The following is a 17,220-nucleotide window of genomic DNA, read 5'->3' on the forward strand; positions in this document are numbered from 1 at the left end:
ACAGGAGCACACACTAAATCTATGTTTTACCAAATTTAGAGTGTCAGGTGGAGTTAATTTGTTTGTAGTTGTTGTTGATTTTTATAGCAAAAATATACAGTATATACTGTCTGAAAGCTATTTTGTTGCATTTAATTAGTCAGATAGGCTTCTCTGGGTGTAAATAACTGATTTGAAAAATTATTACAAACATAATACATTGATTACATAAATAAATGCATAAATGTACAAAAACAAAGTATAAAGAGGTTTTATATGGGCTTTATTATAATTTAGTAAAGTGCAGATGTTTCAATTTGTAATTTGCACAAACCATATTTATTCTCATTTCATTTACGCATGGATGAGAGCATTACGCAACTTGTCTATGTTGTCATTTGTCAAATTCGACTGCTTTAAGTGCCAGACAATGTTGTAGTTTGATTGGATGCACAGACTTTGATGTCAACAACAAAATGAATCTTTCTCCTCTCTTTTAAAAATTTCAATCTTATTTCTTTTGCTACCCTAAATACAGTTAGTCACATTTTATTATTGGCATTTGGCATTGTTTCCCCCTGCTATCTTTGATAATCAGAACAGAACTGCAAGACAAACCAGTTGAAAATCACTTTGGTATTGTGTTATATAAATGTTATTGTATTGTATTTCCAAATGGCACATTACAGCATGTCATTTGTGCATTACAGTAAGACAGACTTGGTTTAAGTTATGACATTGTTGGTCGAGCGTGGCATCCTAGCTAATGAAAACACTAACACTGCAACGCTAGTGGGCGACAACAACACTGCACTGCATCTCGCTGTAAAAATACATTAATTATAGCAGCATGATGTGAAGTCTGTATGTCTTGGAGCCAATCTTAATCTCACACTATGATAAACTCCACTCCCACACCATGAATCCAATTCATGGACGCAGATGGAGGAACAGCCATCTCTCCACACCCCTGCTTGAGGATTACTGATGTCCTTGCACTATATTTAGCTGTTACCCATCTGGTGGCACATATGTCCCTTTCCAAATAAAACTGACCAAAGCCAAGGCTAAACTCTGCACTCAGATTCACCTCTGGCTAGAAACATTCAGCACAATAATCGATCACTCCACATTTTATTGCAGTGGGAGTGGAGGACTAAATTCTTTCACTGAGCAGAAAACTTTAGAGTGACCGTTTTATGCTTTATTATTACACAGTATTACTTGATTCTACTTCCCTACTAGTATCCGAAAAGCAGTACGGGAAATATTTCCAAATTCCCAGCAGGTAAAATTAAATGGACACTTTTCTATCCCAAGAGGTCACAGGAGGAGCTGTGAATGGCAACTGACTCCATAGGTCACATAACAGTCGCAACATCGCTATGTTCATATTGTATTCATACTACACACATTTATCAAAATTATGACCTACTCTGACAATGTGATTTCGGATGCAGCTACTGTCATTCATAAAATCGAAACTGGCACCATCTTACATCTCAGATGATATCAGATCACAGAGACTTCAGCTTTAATATTACTCTAACGTTGTTGCAGTGTTCGTCTTGTTCTTGGCCGGTTCTTTTGGACACTGTAGTTAAATATTTTTCTTGACAGAAGATAATATACAGGCAAAATTATTATTTTTTATAATTTTATTTATTTGTTGACTCAAATCAGTCAGGCCATTTTTACATTATTCCTTACCCCAGCTAAACATTCTCAGAAGTTCTGGCAAGGTTCTCTCAAAGTTGAAAAAAAATCTTCCAGCAACATTAATAGAAGTCAAAGCTATCTGGTCAATAATGTTCTCAAAACGTTAGCGCAAAAGCATTATTAATACATTGTAAAACATTCAAAAACTTTTTAGTTGGACTTTCACCTGAAATTTAAATGTTTGTTTAAATGTTGCTACCTGTTAGAATGTTCAGAGAACATTCAAAAGTAACATTTTCATAATGTTTGCAAAATGATAAAGCTCAAAAGTGACTGAGTCATCTATCTAATGCAGTGCTTCTCAGCTTTAACTAGAAAAAGTCTCACTTGTTCACAAAGGACATTGTGGGGAGAAAAAAACCCAATGTTATTGTGCACAGGGTAGATTGGAAGTATTTTACAACTCCTCTGGCATTTCGGTTTGACTTTATTATCAACACTCTTTCCATTCAAGCCTCCGCTCTCCTCTTTACTCACACTTAATCTATAATTCTAATATAGTCTGCAGTGACACCTCAGAGAATCCACAGCGCACAACTCAATAAGTGCTGACCTACAGAGGTGTCACCTTTAAATAGGACATATTTAATTTTTGGCTTCATGAAATAGTATTATTATCTCTGTTGTCAGTGTTGCTTAGCCAATTTCCATGATAATGTGTCATTTCTAAAACAATACTGCCTGACAGCAGAGACTAAATAGCTTCTGTTAACTATTGTGAGCAGCTGATAACACTGACCTACGAGTATCGGTGGATTCTGCAGCCCTTGCGTTAATGCTGATATGTCTGTGTTATTAACCTTTTTGTAACTGCAGTTTTCCTCTAACAGCACTTGGAGCCATTGAGTATGATATGACAAGGTGCTGCTGTTTCATGTATGTGATTTTTAGTGAGAATCATATATTAATTAACAGTATAAAACCATGTGGGCTCCACAGGGGAAATCGTCACAAAGGAGGTGACAAAATTATTCTTAAAGGACTGTTTCATAGGTATAGACTTTCCATGGAGTGGATCAAAACTCACAGCTGCTTACTTTCAAGTGAACGGTCAAAATAGATTATTTGGGTAACACTTTACAATAATTAACTAACACTTTAATACATGAACTAACATTAACTAATGGAACCTTATTGTAAAATGTTACAATTATTTGTTATTAAAGCATATACGTTCACAAAAACACTTAAATTAAACAGAAAAGCAAGCAGGTGCATGATTTGGCATGGCAGCCAATACAAATAATTAATAACCGTTTCCTTACCTAAATCCTGCGTTTGGACCAGGCTCGGTTGCAGAATCACATCACTTTGTGCTTCTGAAATTAGGCTATTATCTTTTTCTATATAGTGTAGTAGTTAGCTATCTCTGTGTCGTATGTGGCCGCTTGTCAAGCATGAAAAACACACGTTTTATTTAAATTCTGAATATATGATCGTATACAGCATGGAGCGCTCCCTTTAAATTTATTAAAAACTGTCACTCATTTATCACAATCTCACAAAGTTCCGTTTTAACCAATGAATGTGACCACTTTTATTTAATAAAGTTACGAGCATGATATAGAACTCAGCACCGGACAAAAAGCGGTGAGTGCGTGGATTCCAACCTAAACACATCTGATTGGCCATTGCGTTGTAGAAATCAACAAACATGTCTGTGATTGGCTACTTTGCTCCCCTCTGCAAAAATGCTTTGTAAAATCATTTGACGCTTTCCAAAACAGAAGGGCAGATACACTGGATTGTTTGCCAAATCTATTTCATTATGCTATTATTACGAAGAAACAGATCCTAGACCAGGAGTTGGGCAGCTTTTCCATCTAAAAGCAATCAGTTAGCCTATTTTACACTATGAGTTAGACTATTATACACGCAAAACTAAAGTCCGGCCATCCGCCTCGGTCCGGAGGGGCCCCCCGGCCCCCCCTCTGGCGCCGGGTCTGCAAGAACATCATCAATAACTGTGGCGATATGGTTAACTACTGTCCCCTATTGGGGGAGTGAGAGGCTTGAACAATAAAGTTGCATGTCATTACGTTCGTCTCACCTGGCTTGTTTTAACACAAAATTCGACAAATAGCCATCCTAATGCAACATGGTGTCAGATGTTTGCACGAGAACGGCGTAGGAGGACATAGAGAGCCCTTTCGTCAAGAGTGTTGCATACAGCTCACGCTATTTAATGTGAAACTTCAGAGACGAGATCGTTCATCACGTGCAGAGAAGAGAGTTGCGGAATAAGAGAAAATGGATCGGTTTCAGGTACCGCCACCGCAAAAATTTGATTTCTCAAAACCAGTGGAATGGCCAAAGTGGAGTAAAAGATTTGAAAGATTTAGAGTCGCATCTGGACTTGAATTACAGCCAGAATAGAACCAAGTGAATACTCTCATTTATACAATGGGTGATGAGGCAGAGGACATCCTCACATCATTACGTCTCACATCAGAACAGCTCAGTGAGTATAATACTGACTGAATGAGAGACTGAATGAGCACTTTGTTGTACGAAGAAATGTAATATTTGAACGTGCAAAGTTTAACATGAGACAGCAAGAAGCAGGAGAGTCTGCAGATAATTTCATCACAGCATTATATTGCCTGGCAGAGCATTGTGGATATGGACACTTATACACAGATGTGCTGTTCAAAGTGGACACGGGAGCAGACGTCACTGTGGTTTCGGAAGAGCTGTTCAAGGAGGAAAAGTTTGGTAAATTACAGAAAACGTCAAAGATACTTTTGGGACCATGTCAAGACTCACTGCAGGTTAAGGGTTTGTGCACAGTCAAAATAAGCACAAAAAGTAAAACCACAACCCAAGATATTTATGTGATCTCAGGATTGAAAATGGCTCTACTAGGAAGGCCAGCAATCCATGCTCTTGGGATTATATCGATAATTGATACAGTGAATCTCAATAGTCTTGAGTCAGTTAAAAGACATTTCCCTGATTTATTCCAGGGCCTTGGGAAAATGCAAGGAGAGTATGAGATATCTCTAAAGCCAGATGCCAAGCCCTTTTCACTGTTAACTCCCCGTCGCATTCCACTGCCCCTAATGTCAAAAGTGAAACAGGAATTGGAACACATGGAGAATCAAGGTGTGATTACCAAAGTGGAATAATGCAGTAAATAGCGAAAGATACATTCTTCCTTCGGTGGAACACTCTCTGGGTCAGCTCAAAGGAGCCAAATTCTTTTCGAAATTGGACACCAATTCAGGGTTTTGGCAGATTCCTCTGTCACAGAATTCAGCCCTTCTCACAACCTTTATTACCCCCTTTGGAAGGTTCTGCTTCAACCGATTTTGTTTTGGGATATCTTCAGCTCCGGAACATTTCCAAAAGAGAATGTCACAGATGCTGGAGGGTCTAGAGGGTGTTCTGTGCCACATGGACGACATATTAGTGTTTGGAGCATCCCAAACAGAACATGACCAACGTCTCTTTGCGGTGCTGCAAAAACTGCAAAAGGGCGGAGTGACTCTCAATCAGAAATGCGAATTCTCCAAGAGGAGTGTGAAGTTTCTTGGACAGATACTTGATGAGTCAGGAGTTTATGCAGATCCTGAAAAGGTTCGGGCGATCACACATATGACTGAGCCAACAAACACGAGTGAAATGCGGAGATGATAAATCACCTAGGGAAGTTTTTACCTAACATATCACTCTTAAAAATAAAGGTGCTTCAAAAGGTTCTTCAAGCGATGCCATAGAAGAACCATTTTTGGTTCCACAAAGAACTATTCAGTCAAAGGTTCTTTAAAGAACCATCTCTTTCTTACCTTTTTATAATCTGAAGAACATTTTTTCGCCACAAAGAACCTTTTGTGAAACAGAAAGGTTCTTCAGATGTTAAAGGTTCTTTATGGAACCATTTAGACAAAAAGGTTCTTCTATGGCATCGTGAAGCACCTTTATTTTTAAGAGTGTAGCGGAGAAAACGCAGCCTTTGAGAGATCTCCTGCAGAAAAAGAATATGTGGGCATGGGGAGAGCCACAACAGAAGGCTTTTGATTTTGAGAACATTAAAAGACCATCATATGGGCTGGGAGCTGTTGCTACAAATTCAAGGTGACAAACCGCTTAAACCCATAGCCTATGCATCAAGAGCACTGACAAACACAGAACGGAAATATGCGCAAATCGAAAAGGAGGCTCTAGCTGTCACCTGTGCTTGTGAGCGCTTCTCAGACTTTCTGGTGGGTCTTTCTTTTCACATAGAAACAGACCACAAACCCTTGGTACCTCTCCTTGGTTCTAAAAACCTAGACGAATTACCACCACGTATCCAAAGACTGCGTATGAGACTCATGAAATTCACTTACACTATTTCACACGTTCCAGGGAAGAACATTGCGACTGCTGATGTCCTCTCCAGAGCACCTGGAGAAGAAGAAGGAGACAAACGGCAAAATGAAGAAGAGTTGAACCTGTATGTGAATTCAGTTGTCACAAGCTTGCCTGCTACTGAAAAGAGACTTCACGAAATTCAGCAACATCAGGAAGCTGATCCAGTTTTACAGCTGGTGAAGAAATACTCTCTTGAGGGCTGGCCAACCAAAAGAAGAGTTGAAGCCATGGTGCAGCCATACTTCCAATTTGCTGGGGAGTTAACGGTAGAAAACGGACTTCCGAAATCTTTACAGAGTGATATCTTGGAAAAACTGCACACCGCACACCAAGGTATAGCTAAGTGTCGAGAACGTGCTAAGCAATCAGTATGGTGGCCAGGTCTCAGTGCACAGCTTCAGCAAAAGGTGGAGAAGTGTGACATTTGTGCAAGCCATCAGAAGAACTTCGAAGAGACATTGATTCCCACTGAATTCCCTGAGAGACCTTGGACAAAGGTTGGAGCAGATCTGTTTCAGTGGAAGGACGATCAATACTTGCTGGTGATTGACTACTTTTCCCGGTTTGTGGAAATAGCAAAACTGTCATCAACAACAGCCGCATGCGTAGTAACCCATCTCAAAAGTATGTCTGCTCGTCATGGAATTCCTACTGAAGTGATGTCAGATAATGGCCCACAGTTCAGTGCAGAATACTTCAAGAAATTCGCTAAAGAGTGGGGTTTCTCTCACACAACGTCCACAGGGTTGTAACATCATCGGTTTTTAAAGATTAATTATAGGAATAAAATCACTATCTTATGTGACAGTGATATAGTGCAAGACAAAAAAAAAACTATATACAAATACATATTTGTCTTACAGTTTATTTTTCAATCATGTAAATGGTAAACGGCCGAACTGGCATGATAACCTGAATCAAAAAGTGAGTCTGAGCTCAAGTTTAAAATGCCACAATTTATCCATCTCAATTTTGGTTTAAATGTGTAAGTCATTCACTGTAAATTTCAATATGTTACTTGAAAAAATCTGGCAAACTTGCCTAAAATTTAGTTAAGGTTTAGTTAAGATCTTACTACACAATTACTACAATAAAACCATTTTCTTAGGGATTTGTATCTGTGTATTCTTTCTTTCTTTCTTTCTTTCTTTCTTTCTTTCTTCCGATTTGAATTAAATTATTCGCAATCTGCACTCCAAAGTCCCGATCTAAACCAAATGTTTCTCGATACACGCTCCGAAGTTCCGATCTGAGATTCAGAATATATTCAGAATATATTCAGATATATTCAAAATATTCAGATGTAACCCCTTTCGTAATCCTTAACATTTTCATAAGTAACTAATAAAAATGACATCAAATATAAGTAGCCTACTTTCTCGACCTACCGCATACTGAAGCGTGTGAGCAGCGCAATGTTGCTATGGTTACTTCCTCAGGCAAACTTGATTTCATTAGAATAGAGTCCATTGGAGAGTATTGAAAGCTATACATGGAAAATACACGCTCTGAGTTCAGTTATAGCATTTATCAATATGAAAACGATATATAAATGTATAAAATATAATATATAGTCTAAAAATAATATGCAACCCCCCTCCCCCAGACCCCCACCCCTCATAATTCGCACCCTGGTCACCCAGCGCTCAAAGACGCGCCTCTCAGACGCACGGAGGTCAGCAGAGGCAGAGGCTGGGTCTTAATGGTGGGCTGCGCGTCAGTGAGGGGGGAGATGAGAACTGAGAATCAATCCGTAAGGAAAGTCATAGTGTCAACACTATTTAGCCGTACAGTCAGGCTGCTATGGTCGTCTACATCTGGAGTTTGAACATTAGCTACAAAGACACTACTGCGCTCAATCAAAGTGCAAATGTCAGTTCAGGAGACCCCCTAGAGCCGCACGATACCCCACCTGGCCTGAGCCGGACCGGCCACACGGTGACAGCCGTCTGCCTCGGAATCATTCTGGTGTTTGGATTCCTCGGCAACCTGTTTGTCCTGCTCATCTTTGCGAGGTTTCGCTCACTGTGGACACCCATAAACCTCATTCTGCTGAACATCAGCGTGAGTGACATACTGGTTTGTTTGTTTGGGACTCCCTTCAGTTTCGCTTCCAGTCTCTATGGGAAATGGCTGTTGGGATATCACGGCTGCAAATGGTACGGGTTCGCCAACTCTCTTTTTGGTAAGTTTTACTGAAGTTCAGTAAAAAAAAAAACGTTGCGCCTGCGTTATTTTCTGGCGTACACTAGGTGTATGGATTTGCTGATCGATGAGTTACATTTTAAACACAATATCCATTGCCAATATATTTAATAACTAATTATTAAAAGCGCCTTCAAACCAAGAGCTTAATAATGTTCATATTTTAGTAGTTTTTGGGAAGCTTAGGAAAAAATTAAAAGCCAGAAAATTATAGGCTAGGTTTAGAGAAAACAAATTTTTTTTTAATTTATATATATATATATATATATATATATATAGCTGTATGACAGATGATCTAGATACTTGTAACACTAATTTTTAGGATTTTAAAGGTACAAACTGTTAACACACCATGCAAAATGTATAATTGATTGAAAATGTAGGTAATACATAAAAAGGACATTTTTGTCCCGAAGGAAGTATGTTGCTGCTAATTTTAATCAAGCATTTGATTTGAAAATGTTTTTGTGCGTGTCACTCAACAGCACAGAGATTCATTCTAAAAAAAAGTCCCAAAACTTACATAACCTTAAATATTTGACCAACAAACTAAAATAATAAATTATAAATAAATACATTTTCAATATGTTGCAGTTAAAGTAGTTAACCAACACTACTCATAATACATATAGCATATGCAAAAAGAATGCATATGCAAAATTTCTCTTGCTGTAAGGTCAATCTGTAGCCTAAATTAACTCAACTGAATCTTTGTAGCATGACCACAATCACAAAGAAACAATAGTTCTGTAGTACCAGTGTTAAAAAAAATCATATGATTTATTTTTTGTGTAAACATTGTCCATTTCTTTTTTTTGAATTAAGTACACTATAAAACATATCTTACTAACCTGTGTGCCTTCATATTTTTGACTACAGCACTTAAAGCAGACTACTGTCTGTTAGATTGTGCTGTAAAAGTTTAGTATTAGTAGAATATTTATTTATTTATTTATTTTAAAAGTAAATATTCTCGACCATGTCAAGTTCACAGATCGTATGCTTCTTTTTTTTTCAGTCTGTTGAAAATTTTCCACAAATGCTCGAGACAGGCAGAAGCCAGATTTTATCTTTGGGGGTTATCTCAGAAGTCACAGTCTTCCCCCAGTGATCTGACATTTGAATGGAGAGCCCGTTTAAGGCCGTTAATTATTCTAGTGGGAGTGTTGTGACACCCCCTGTTTCTCTTCCTGTGATGTGTAGAGGAACTGCAGTGACAAGTGCAGAGCGCTTTTGTGCAGAACATGTGGACCTGCAATGCAAACCCACTGAAGGAGAATGAAGCTCAAAGTTTTTCTCTGTGGTTACCCAAACATTTTTAACAATTGGAGAGTAGAAATAAATATGTTGTCAACAGCTTGTTCTAGCTCCATCATCTTGTGTCAAGTTACTATCTAAATTGTTACAGGATGGGTTGTTAAATAACGATATGTCTTCATATCTTTGACCTCACCTTCTCTGGAAAACACGATCTGTACCTTAATGAGCTCCTTGAGTCTGAGACAGCATAACAGAAACTTTATTACATTATTCTACATTTCAGTTTAGCTGTAGTCTGTTTCAGCAGTATTTTTTATCGTTACAGTGTACTCTTTATATATTTTAGTTTTAGGAATCAGTTGAATCTTACTGTTCAATATACAAAAGTAAGAGGAAACAGTCTAATGATCTCTAAATTTACTCAGACTCAGTGTTCAGTAACAACTAAAATGTGTTTTGTATGTTTACATTTTTTATACGTTATTTCAGTTAGTTTATAATCACTGTGCATTGATCATTTTAGAGTTCATAAAAATGTTTTTAATCAATAAATAGTTTTTGTCTAGTTTTAATAAACAGCAATAGCAGTCTCATTAACACACTACCTCAATGCTGCAGATAATGTTGGCAGTTTTTATATAACAGATGCAGGTTGTGCGACTGATCCAGGGACAGAACAGGATGCATGACCATTGAGAGCGTAGCTGTTCTTTGCACTTAACCTCAGACTTCTCTCTAGGGACTGTCCCGGATGTTCACAGTAAATTGCTTCGTCAAACTTGGGTTTATTGTAATTTTTCCCCTGCGTGACAGAAAGTTGTCAAAATTGCTGTCATTGCTTTACAGCACTTGGTGTAGACCGGCAATATATTACAATAAAAAGACATTTCGAATATTCACAAGTTAGTTGTTTTGTGACCGCCATTTTTCCATATCTGTTTTCTTTATCCCAAAATAGGAATTGTGTCTCTGATGTCTCTGTCCATACTATCATATGAGCGTTATGCCGCCCTGCTGCGCCCCACCAAGGCAGACGTGTCTGACTTCCACAGGGCCTGGCTCTGTGTGGCCGGATCCTGGCTCTATTCGCTGGTCTGGGCTCTCCCACCATTCCTGGGCTGGAGTAGCTATGGACCTGAAGGGCCCGGGACAACATGCTCAGTGCAGTGGCATCAGCGCTCAACCAACAGCATGTCTTACGTGATGTGCCTGTTCATCTTCTGTCTGCTTCTACCCCTAATGCTCATGATCTTCTGCTATGGCAAAATCCTGTGCATTATTAAAGGGGTGAGTGAGAGAGGATTTATTCATTATTATATGTTATACATATATGTTATTATTTATTAAATGAACAATATATTTTACACCCATCATTAGAGTACTGGAAGAGAAACATAAAACATCCATGGAACCTTTCCATTGTACAAAAAGGTTCTTTATAGTGGAAAAAGTTTCTTTAGATCAATAAAAAGTTATTTGCACTAAGAAAAATACTTGAAGCTTCTTTGGGGTTCTTTTATAGCATCACTGTAAAAACACCCTTTTGGAACCTTTATTTTTTTAAGATTGTAGAATAAAACAATTGTGATTATTGATTTCGTGAGATTTGGCCAGTTTCTAGAGAGCATAACAAAGTAGTAATAATATAAAATTCTTATTTATGAGTCAAAATATTTCAATAACTCATACATAAAGACAGTTGTTGCATACTAGCTGCTTTCACTATTTTTACCATATTTTTCTAAGGAAGAAATAGTAAGGCTGCATATCATGCAATCGCATGCACTCCAAGTAGGTACTACTTTGCCACTGTTAAAAAGTATGTTCTATATACTATGAATGTGTGTAGTATTAATGTAATCCAGATGTACTATATTTGTCATGTTGTCACTGTCATGTGACCTACCAGCATCAGTTACGATGCTTCACTGTCATTCACGAATCCTCTTCCGTGAGAGTGAAGTGTCCACTGGATGTGCACTAAAGAATGTTTCATGAATACTGTGAATTCGAACATACTATTTTTTCACATACTGTTGTTCGCCCACTATAGGTAGGGACATATGCATACTCAGATGCAGGCAAATAGTATGTGGTTTTGAATTAGGCAAGTTAATTGTTTCATTCATGAATCAATGGTTTTGAACAGATTGGTTGAATGAACGATTCAGTGACTCACAAAGTCACTTGTTGCCACTTACTGGTGCATCGAGTAACCTGGAGAAAGAGTCAGTGTAAAACTCCCATCACTAAAACAGAGACTGAAAGCGCAAACATCGACAAGCGGAGTGATACCAGTGCTTTTATATAACACCAGTGACATACAGTCTCCTCTCACTGTGTTAATGTCCCTTCTGTGGAAATAAAGCAGTTGTACCCAGAAATCTGCAATGATGTCTCATAGCTAGTGTCCAATTAACATTTCAACCTCAGCGAGCTACAGATAACAGATCCTGCGCTCTTGGATTCTTTATTTATCCATTTGATATTGATTTGTCCAGCTAAGGGAATAAGATCAAAGCACTTTGGGGCATCAGGTTAGACAGTGCTCAGGGTGAAGAAGGCTTTAGGTTTTTGTGACTCATCCATGCCTGAGGCGGATTTCATAAACACATCACCGTGTGAAGGAATATGTAATGAGCGTTTCCAGCAGGTAGTAAGGCAGCGAGCCTCTAGTCTCCAGAGCGATTCTATGAATGAATCACCATCTGAGGTATTTTTAGAACGCAGAGCCTGTTACTATTGGTGACAAACTGTTATGTAACAAACTTATTTCCTCCAGGATTCGCTCCGTTCAGTAGCAGGCACCACATTGTGTATCTGACAAATGGAAAGAGCTGCTTCCATTACACGTATGAGTGGGCCAGTCACTACAGCCCTCGGGCTTTTCTTAGAAACACAAACATGGAATTCTGATGGGATTCAAAAGGGGGGATTACAAGAGAGCACTGGGAAAATCGGGGTGACATGTCTGAGAAAGTAATTGCATTCCTAAAATAGAGTCACTCCAGACATGCGGTATGAAATCGATTTCCATTACACTGTTCAATGGAAAGGTGAATGAAAATGTATTCAGATACAATTAAGAAGCACTTTTGGGGGTGTTTATGAATGGAGGACTGTTTTGTGTGTATTAAATCGTTTGCAGAATCAAAGACGTCCAGGCAGAAGGGTTATTAAATTATGGAAATGGAAAGAATTATACTGCACTGAAAGGAAGTTTTGTTTATGTTGCTTCAAATTAATATTTTTTGTCAGTGTCATATTGATCCTACAAATTGCTGAAGGACACTTCCAGAGGATTACACAGGTGAGAATACACTTAGCCGAGCTGGAGCTGTCGATACAATCACAATCATCTTGTTTAGGACAAATGGAGCATGTAAAAGGTGTGAATGACGAAATGAACCGGTGCAGGGAGCTCAGCTCCGCTCATCAGCTCTCATTTGCCACCACTGCTGATTGGAAGTTCACATTCGGTTCCTGACCGGCAGGAGATCTTTATAGAGAGAGATTGCTTCATGATGGGAAGGGGATGAGGAAGGTTAACAGACATGAAGGAGCCATCTGCCAGTCTTCCTTTAATTCGCAGACAGCTTACACACGACAAGCTAATTCATGAACTGTAGGACAGTCCATGCTCTCTGCAGCAAGATGGAGACTTTTAGTTTGATTTAAATGGTTGAAAAGGTCTTTCTACATCAAAATGCAACTTTTTATGTACGTATACACTGGAGATTAAAATATACATTAAGTGTTTATTTTTTCGGCTCAGATAACTAAAATCAACCTGCTGACTGCACAGAGGAGGGAGAACCACATCCTTCTCATGATCATCACCATGGTCTCCTGCTATCTGCTGTGCTGGATGCCATACGGGGTGGTGGCTCTGCTGGCCACCTTTGGCAGGAGGGGACTGATCACTCCCATAACCAGCGTGGTGCCATCAGTCCTGGCCAAGAGCAGCACGGTGGTCAACCCGGTCGTATATGTGCTTTTCAACAACCAGGTTAGTACACAGATGGAATGAATTTAGAATTTTTTGTTGGGGTGTAGAAACACAGTAGTGTGTCCTAGTGTATTGATTTGACAATAAAAAAATGAAGTGCATTTATTATTAGAATTATATATTATTTATCATTTCCTTTTTTATTTTAAAATAACCTAAAAGTTCACCTATTTTCAGTTGTAAAAGCCCACTATATTCAGACACGTACCATAATTTGCATCCACGACTTTTGATGCATATTTTGGAAAATCAAATCTAACCAAATGTTCAGATTTGTCATAATATTGCATCACATAATTAATAATCATAATTCAATTGTCAGAGCCAGTATTTCGATATTTAAATAGTATATATTTTTATATTTTAATCTATGCATATTGTTAGGAAAAAGTGCACAAAACATATAAAGTATATTTCATTTTCCACATTCCACTCCATCTAGTGCAAAGTTGAGTGTGCAGACCTTTAAAAAATACTTAATTGCCCATGAGTGCAAGCGAATGTGTAGGTCACGTGTGCACTACCTAGTGGCCCCTTGTTTTTGAATGCTCGGATTGCTCGCACATGCACTGCTGTCCATGCACAAGTCTCTGCGGACACAAAAAATGATGTTGTGCACTGTCCATGAGACAAAAGTGGAACAAAGACAAGTATACAGCATACAGCTTGTCACTTAAAAGGACAACATTGTACCTTATCTACCCCTGAAAGGTCTATATTAGTGAAATTCAATGCAGACTGTTTCATTCTTTTTTCCTTTCAGTTCTACAGGTGTTTCTTAGCATTTCTGAAGTGTCAAGGAGATCCATCTTTTCACAGCCAGAATCCTCAGCACAGCAGCAAAGAAGATCCTCATGTGCTCAAGCCCTGTGATGGGCCCTCATGGCATCGCGGCGTCAAGGGCTCCCAGAAAAAAGAGCAGCACACCCTGGCCTTAGTAGTCCATTACAACCCCTGACACTCTCAAAGACTGCCCAGGCTCTTTACAGAGCAGCATTTATGATGCAGTATGATGAAAACTGACAGTGTGATGATTGTTCCAATATCTTAAATCACACCACAAAGTTTCATACGACCAGTATATCAGAATCCCTGAGTAGGACCAAAACTGAAACTCATGGTTCTCTAAGACTTGAAATTAATGTGCAGTGTCAGTTTAGCAACTACTCTAGAACAAAAGAATGTATGTTAAAATATATGTAGACACAAATGCTGATTATATAATGAACTTCTGAATAAAGACAACACATTGCTAAGCGTGCAGTGAAGCAGTTAGTGCAAGTGTCAGTCTGTGAATGCTGGATGTAGTGCAGTTACACTTGTCGCCAACAGTAGGAGCCACTGCCCATGTCATACTGCAGTGAATCACATATAACAGAACTCTGCAAAGTTTAGTCCATATCCATATGCTGCTTGTGACAGATTTCTTTGAATGCATAATTTATTACTGGGCTTTGTTAGTGGCATGTTAGTTAATGAAAGTTTCCCTATAGCATAGTATTTCATATTTTTAAGATATTAAAGTCCACTGCTTCATTGATATCTCCATGTACTTAAGTGTTATCATATTTGATTAAGCTTTACAAAACTGTATAAAGTGTACATTTTTGTGAGTAATTGTGAGTCATGTTATAACACAGAGACATGTAATTACATCATTATTCCGACTGAAGTATTTTCAGACTTCAATCCTGCATCATTTGCACATTTTCCAGAAAGTGTGAACATTTTAATGTGCCGTTTTCATAGTCAGTTCCATAGGCCCACAGTCTCTTTTTCACCAACACGCACAGAACATGCAGTGAGTCATATATGCGTTACCAATCATTCTTCCCATCCCTGGAAAAAGAAGCAGTGAATACAAGGTTTGCTATGTATGTGTTGAATTCTTTCCCCCTGTAATCATTTTTAAGCATTCAATGTGTTTTTTCATATTGCAACACTGTATAAGTCCGTTTCAAAGTATCTGACAAAGAGTAAATACTGTATATGGTCATAAAAATTGACATTGAAAACTGGTATTTCTTATCATATTATTGTACTGTTGTAATTATAAACACTGGCTTGTAGCTAGTTTTACAATTTACTGCACTTTGTTATGATTCTAGTCATTTTCAGAACAGCTAATGCATTGGAAGTCTATCACAGTAGCTTTCTTCCTCTTTGAAAAATAGTGAAAATTGCATAAAGCAACATCATGGTTATCGGTATATTACCTAACTACTGTACAATAACTAATAAAGCCTTGATTTTTAAGGGACGCCTAAAAGTAGATCTAGAATTAGCAGGAAGAATTTTTAACATGCTTTGTGCAGCTTTCATTTGTGACACAATAAGTGATGTGCCAATATTTTTCACTGTAAATGACCTCACGTTACTCATGAGCACTGCTTATTCAAAACACTGAAACATATATGTACTTCCACCCACATCCATTCACACTACGCAGCAAGTACATTATAAATTATATCTGATGTTTCAGTTAATAAAGGTCAAAGGTCTGACGACAGGTCCCAGTTGTGTCTTTTCATGCCTTGTTGTGGGTGAAGATCATTTCCTAATGTATAATGCATGCGTTTGAAATAATACTGATGACTTCGGAAAATGTGAGCCCTGGCAGAGGGACTGAAAAAAAAAATCAGTGGGGGTGGAACTGAGGTTAGATGCTTCAGTTGGTGTGAAACCTGTTATTTTTGCAAAAAATTGATTGATACTAGATAAACAGCCGTTTCTATTGTCAAGAGTCAATGAAAAAATTTTTTTGTTTTGATGTAATGCACAGTTTATAACCAACAATGCGGTGGTATTGAATGTCCCATAATTAAAAAAGAAAATGTTTAACAAACTCTTTCACTTAAAAACCTATATATAGATGCTTACTCATTTACAGGTTCAGCAATTCTTTAAACAGATGTCAAGAAAGATCAAGTGGAGCTATGAGAATATGTAGTTGAGACCACCAGTTGGTGGTTAAAATGAGGTCAGAAGTTGGAAACTGTATATAGGCCAAAATCCAAAATGAAGAGCATGTCTTTCATAGATTTATAGATGTGGTAAACTAGTATCTTATCGACCTTGATTATCTAACAAAATGGTTATGGCTCATAAAAAAACTGGTTTCATAATGTGTTTCTCCCGTGTTTATGCTCACAACTGTAAATAATCTCTATTTTCTGTTGTTTACCACACATGTGCTTCACTGTGGTCAGATTTTTTAAAAGAAATATAGACACATACAACAAGTGACTTTATTTCCCGTGGTTTACTGACAAACAGAAGCTCTGCTCTAATTGCAACGCACAATGTCACCAATAATTAATGCACAAAAATAAAGAGGCCCCAAAAGTATTTGGACGCTTAAGTCACTCTAAAAATTTATGCATATCATTGCATTTGACTAAATAAAGACAAAAAAAAGAAAAGGATTTGGACATTTTGTGGTTGTCAGATATTAGTGGATCATGTTCATAGTCAATGTGATGAACTATGATTCCTCTAATAGGACACCTGTGTGAACGTCTTCTTACACTCATTAAAAAGCACTTTGGGATCAGTTGATTAAAAGTAATTGCGAAAATGTTATTTCTGAGAAAAGATCTAACATTATTTGTTTGTAAGATGCCATTTGGTTTGCTATTATATCTAATGCAATGTTACTCATACAAGTTTTGATATTAGTTTAATTAAAGCAA

The 17,220-nt window shown here is 37.9% G+C and overlaps 1 protein-coding gene across 1 annotated transcript; it reads left to right on the forward strand.

Moving 5' to 3' along the window:
- Window positions 1-7,857: 7,857 nt before the first annotated feature.
- tmtops3a (teleost multiple tissue opsin 3a) lies at window positions 7,858-14,578 on the forward strand. The gene is made up of 4 exons (XM_016446535.1): window positions 7,858-8,239; window positions 10,478-10,806; window positions 13,295-13,528; window positions 14,292-14,578. Exons 1-4 carry the CDS (start codon window positions 7,858-7,860, stop codon window positions 14,484-14,486), a joined length of 1,140 nt encoding a protein of 379 aa, XP_016302021.1. The 3' UTR covers window positions 14,487-14,578.
- The last annotated feature ends 2,642 nt before the right edge of the window (window positions 14,579-17,220 follow it).

This window comes from Sinocyclocheilus anshuiensis, unplaced genomic scaffold (assembly GCF_001515605.1).
Source record: "Sinocyclocheilus anshuiensis isolate Anshui unplaced genomic scaffold, SAMN03320099.WGS_v1.1 scaffold227, whole genome shotgun sequence".
In the NCBI taxonomy this organism is placed as follows: domain Eukaryota; kingdom Metazoa; phylum Chordata; class Actinopteri; order Cypriniformes; family Cyprinidae; genus Sinocyclocheilus; species Sinocyclocheilus anshuiensis.

What these genes read in the sequence shown, in the direction of transcription:
- tmtops3a (XM_016446535.1), top strand. Translation starts at nt 7,858, where the DNA reads ATGGTCGTCTACATCTGGAGTTTGAACATTAGCTACAAAGACACTACT. An exon ending in GTTCGCCAACTCTCTTTTTG is followed by an intron (nt 8,240 to 10,477) that starts GTAAGTTTTACT and finishes ATCCCAAAATAG; the next exon opens with GAATTGTGTCTCTGATGTCT. An exon ending in TCCTGTGCATTATTAAAGGG is followed by an intron (nt 10,807 to 13,294) that starts GTGAGTGAGAGA and finishes TTTTCGGCTCAG; the next exon opens with ATAACTAAAATCAACCTGCT.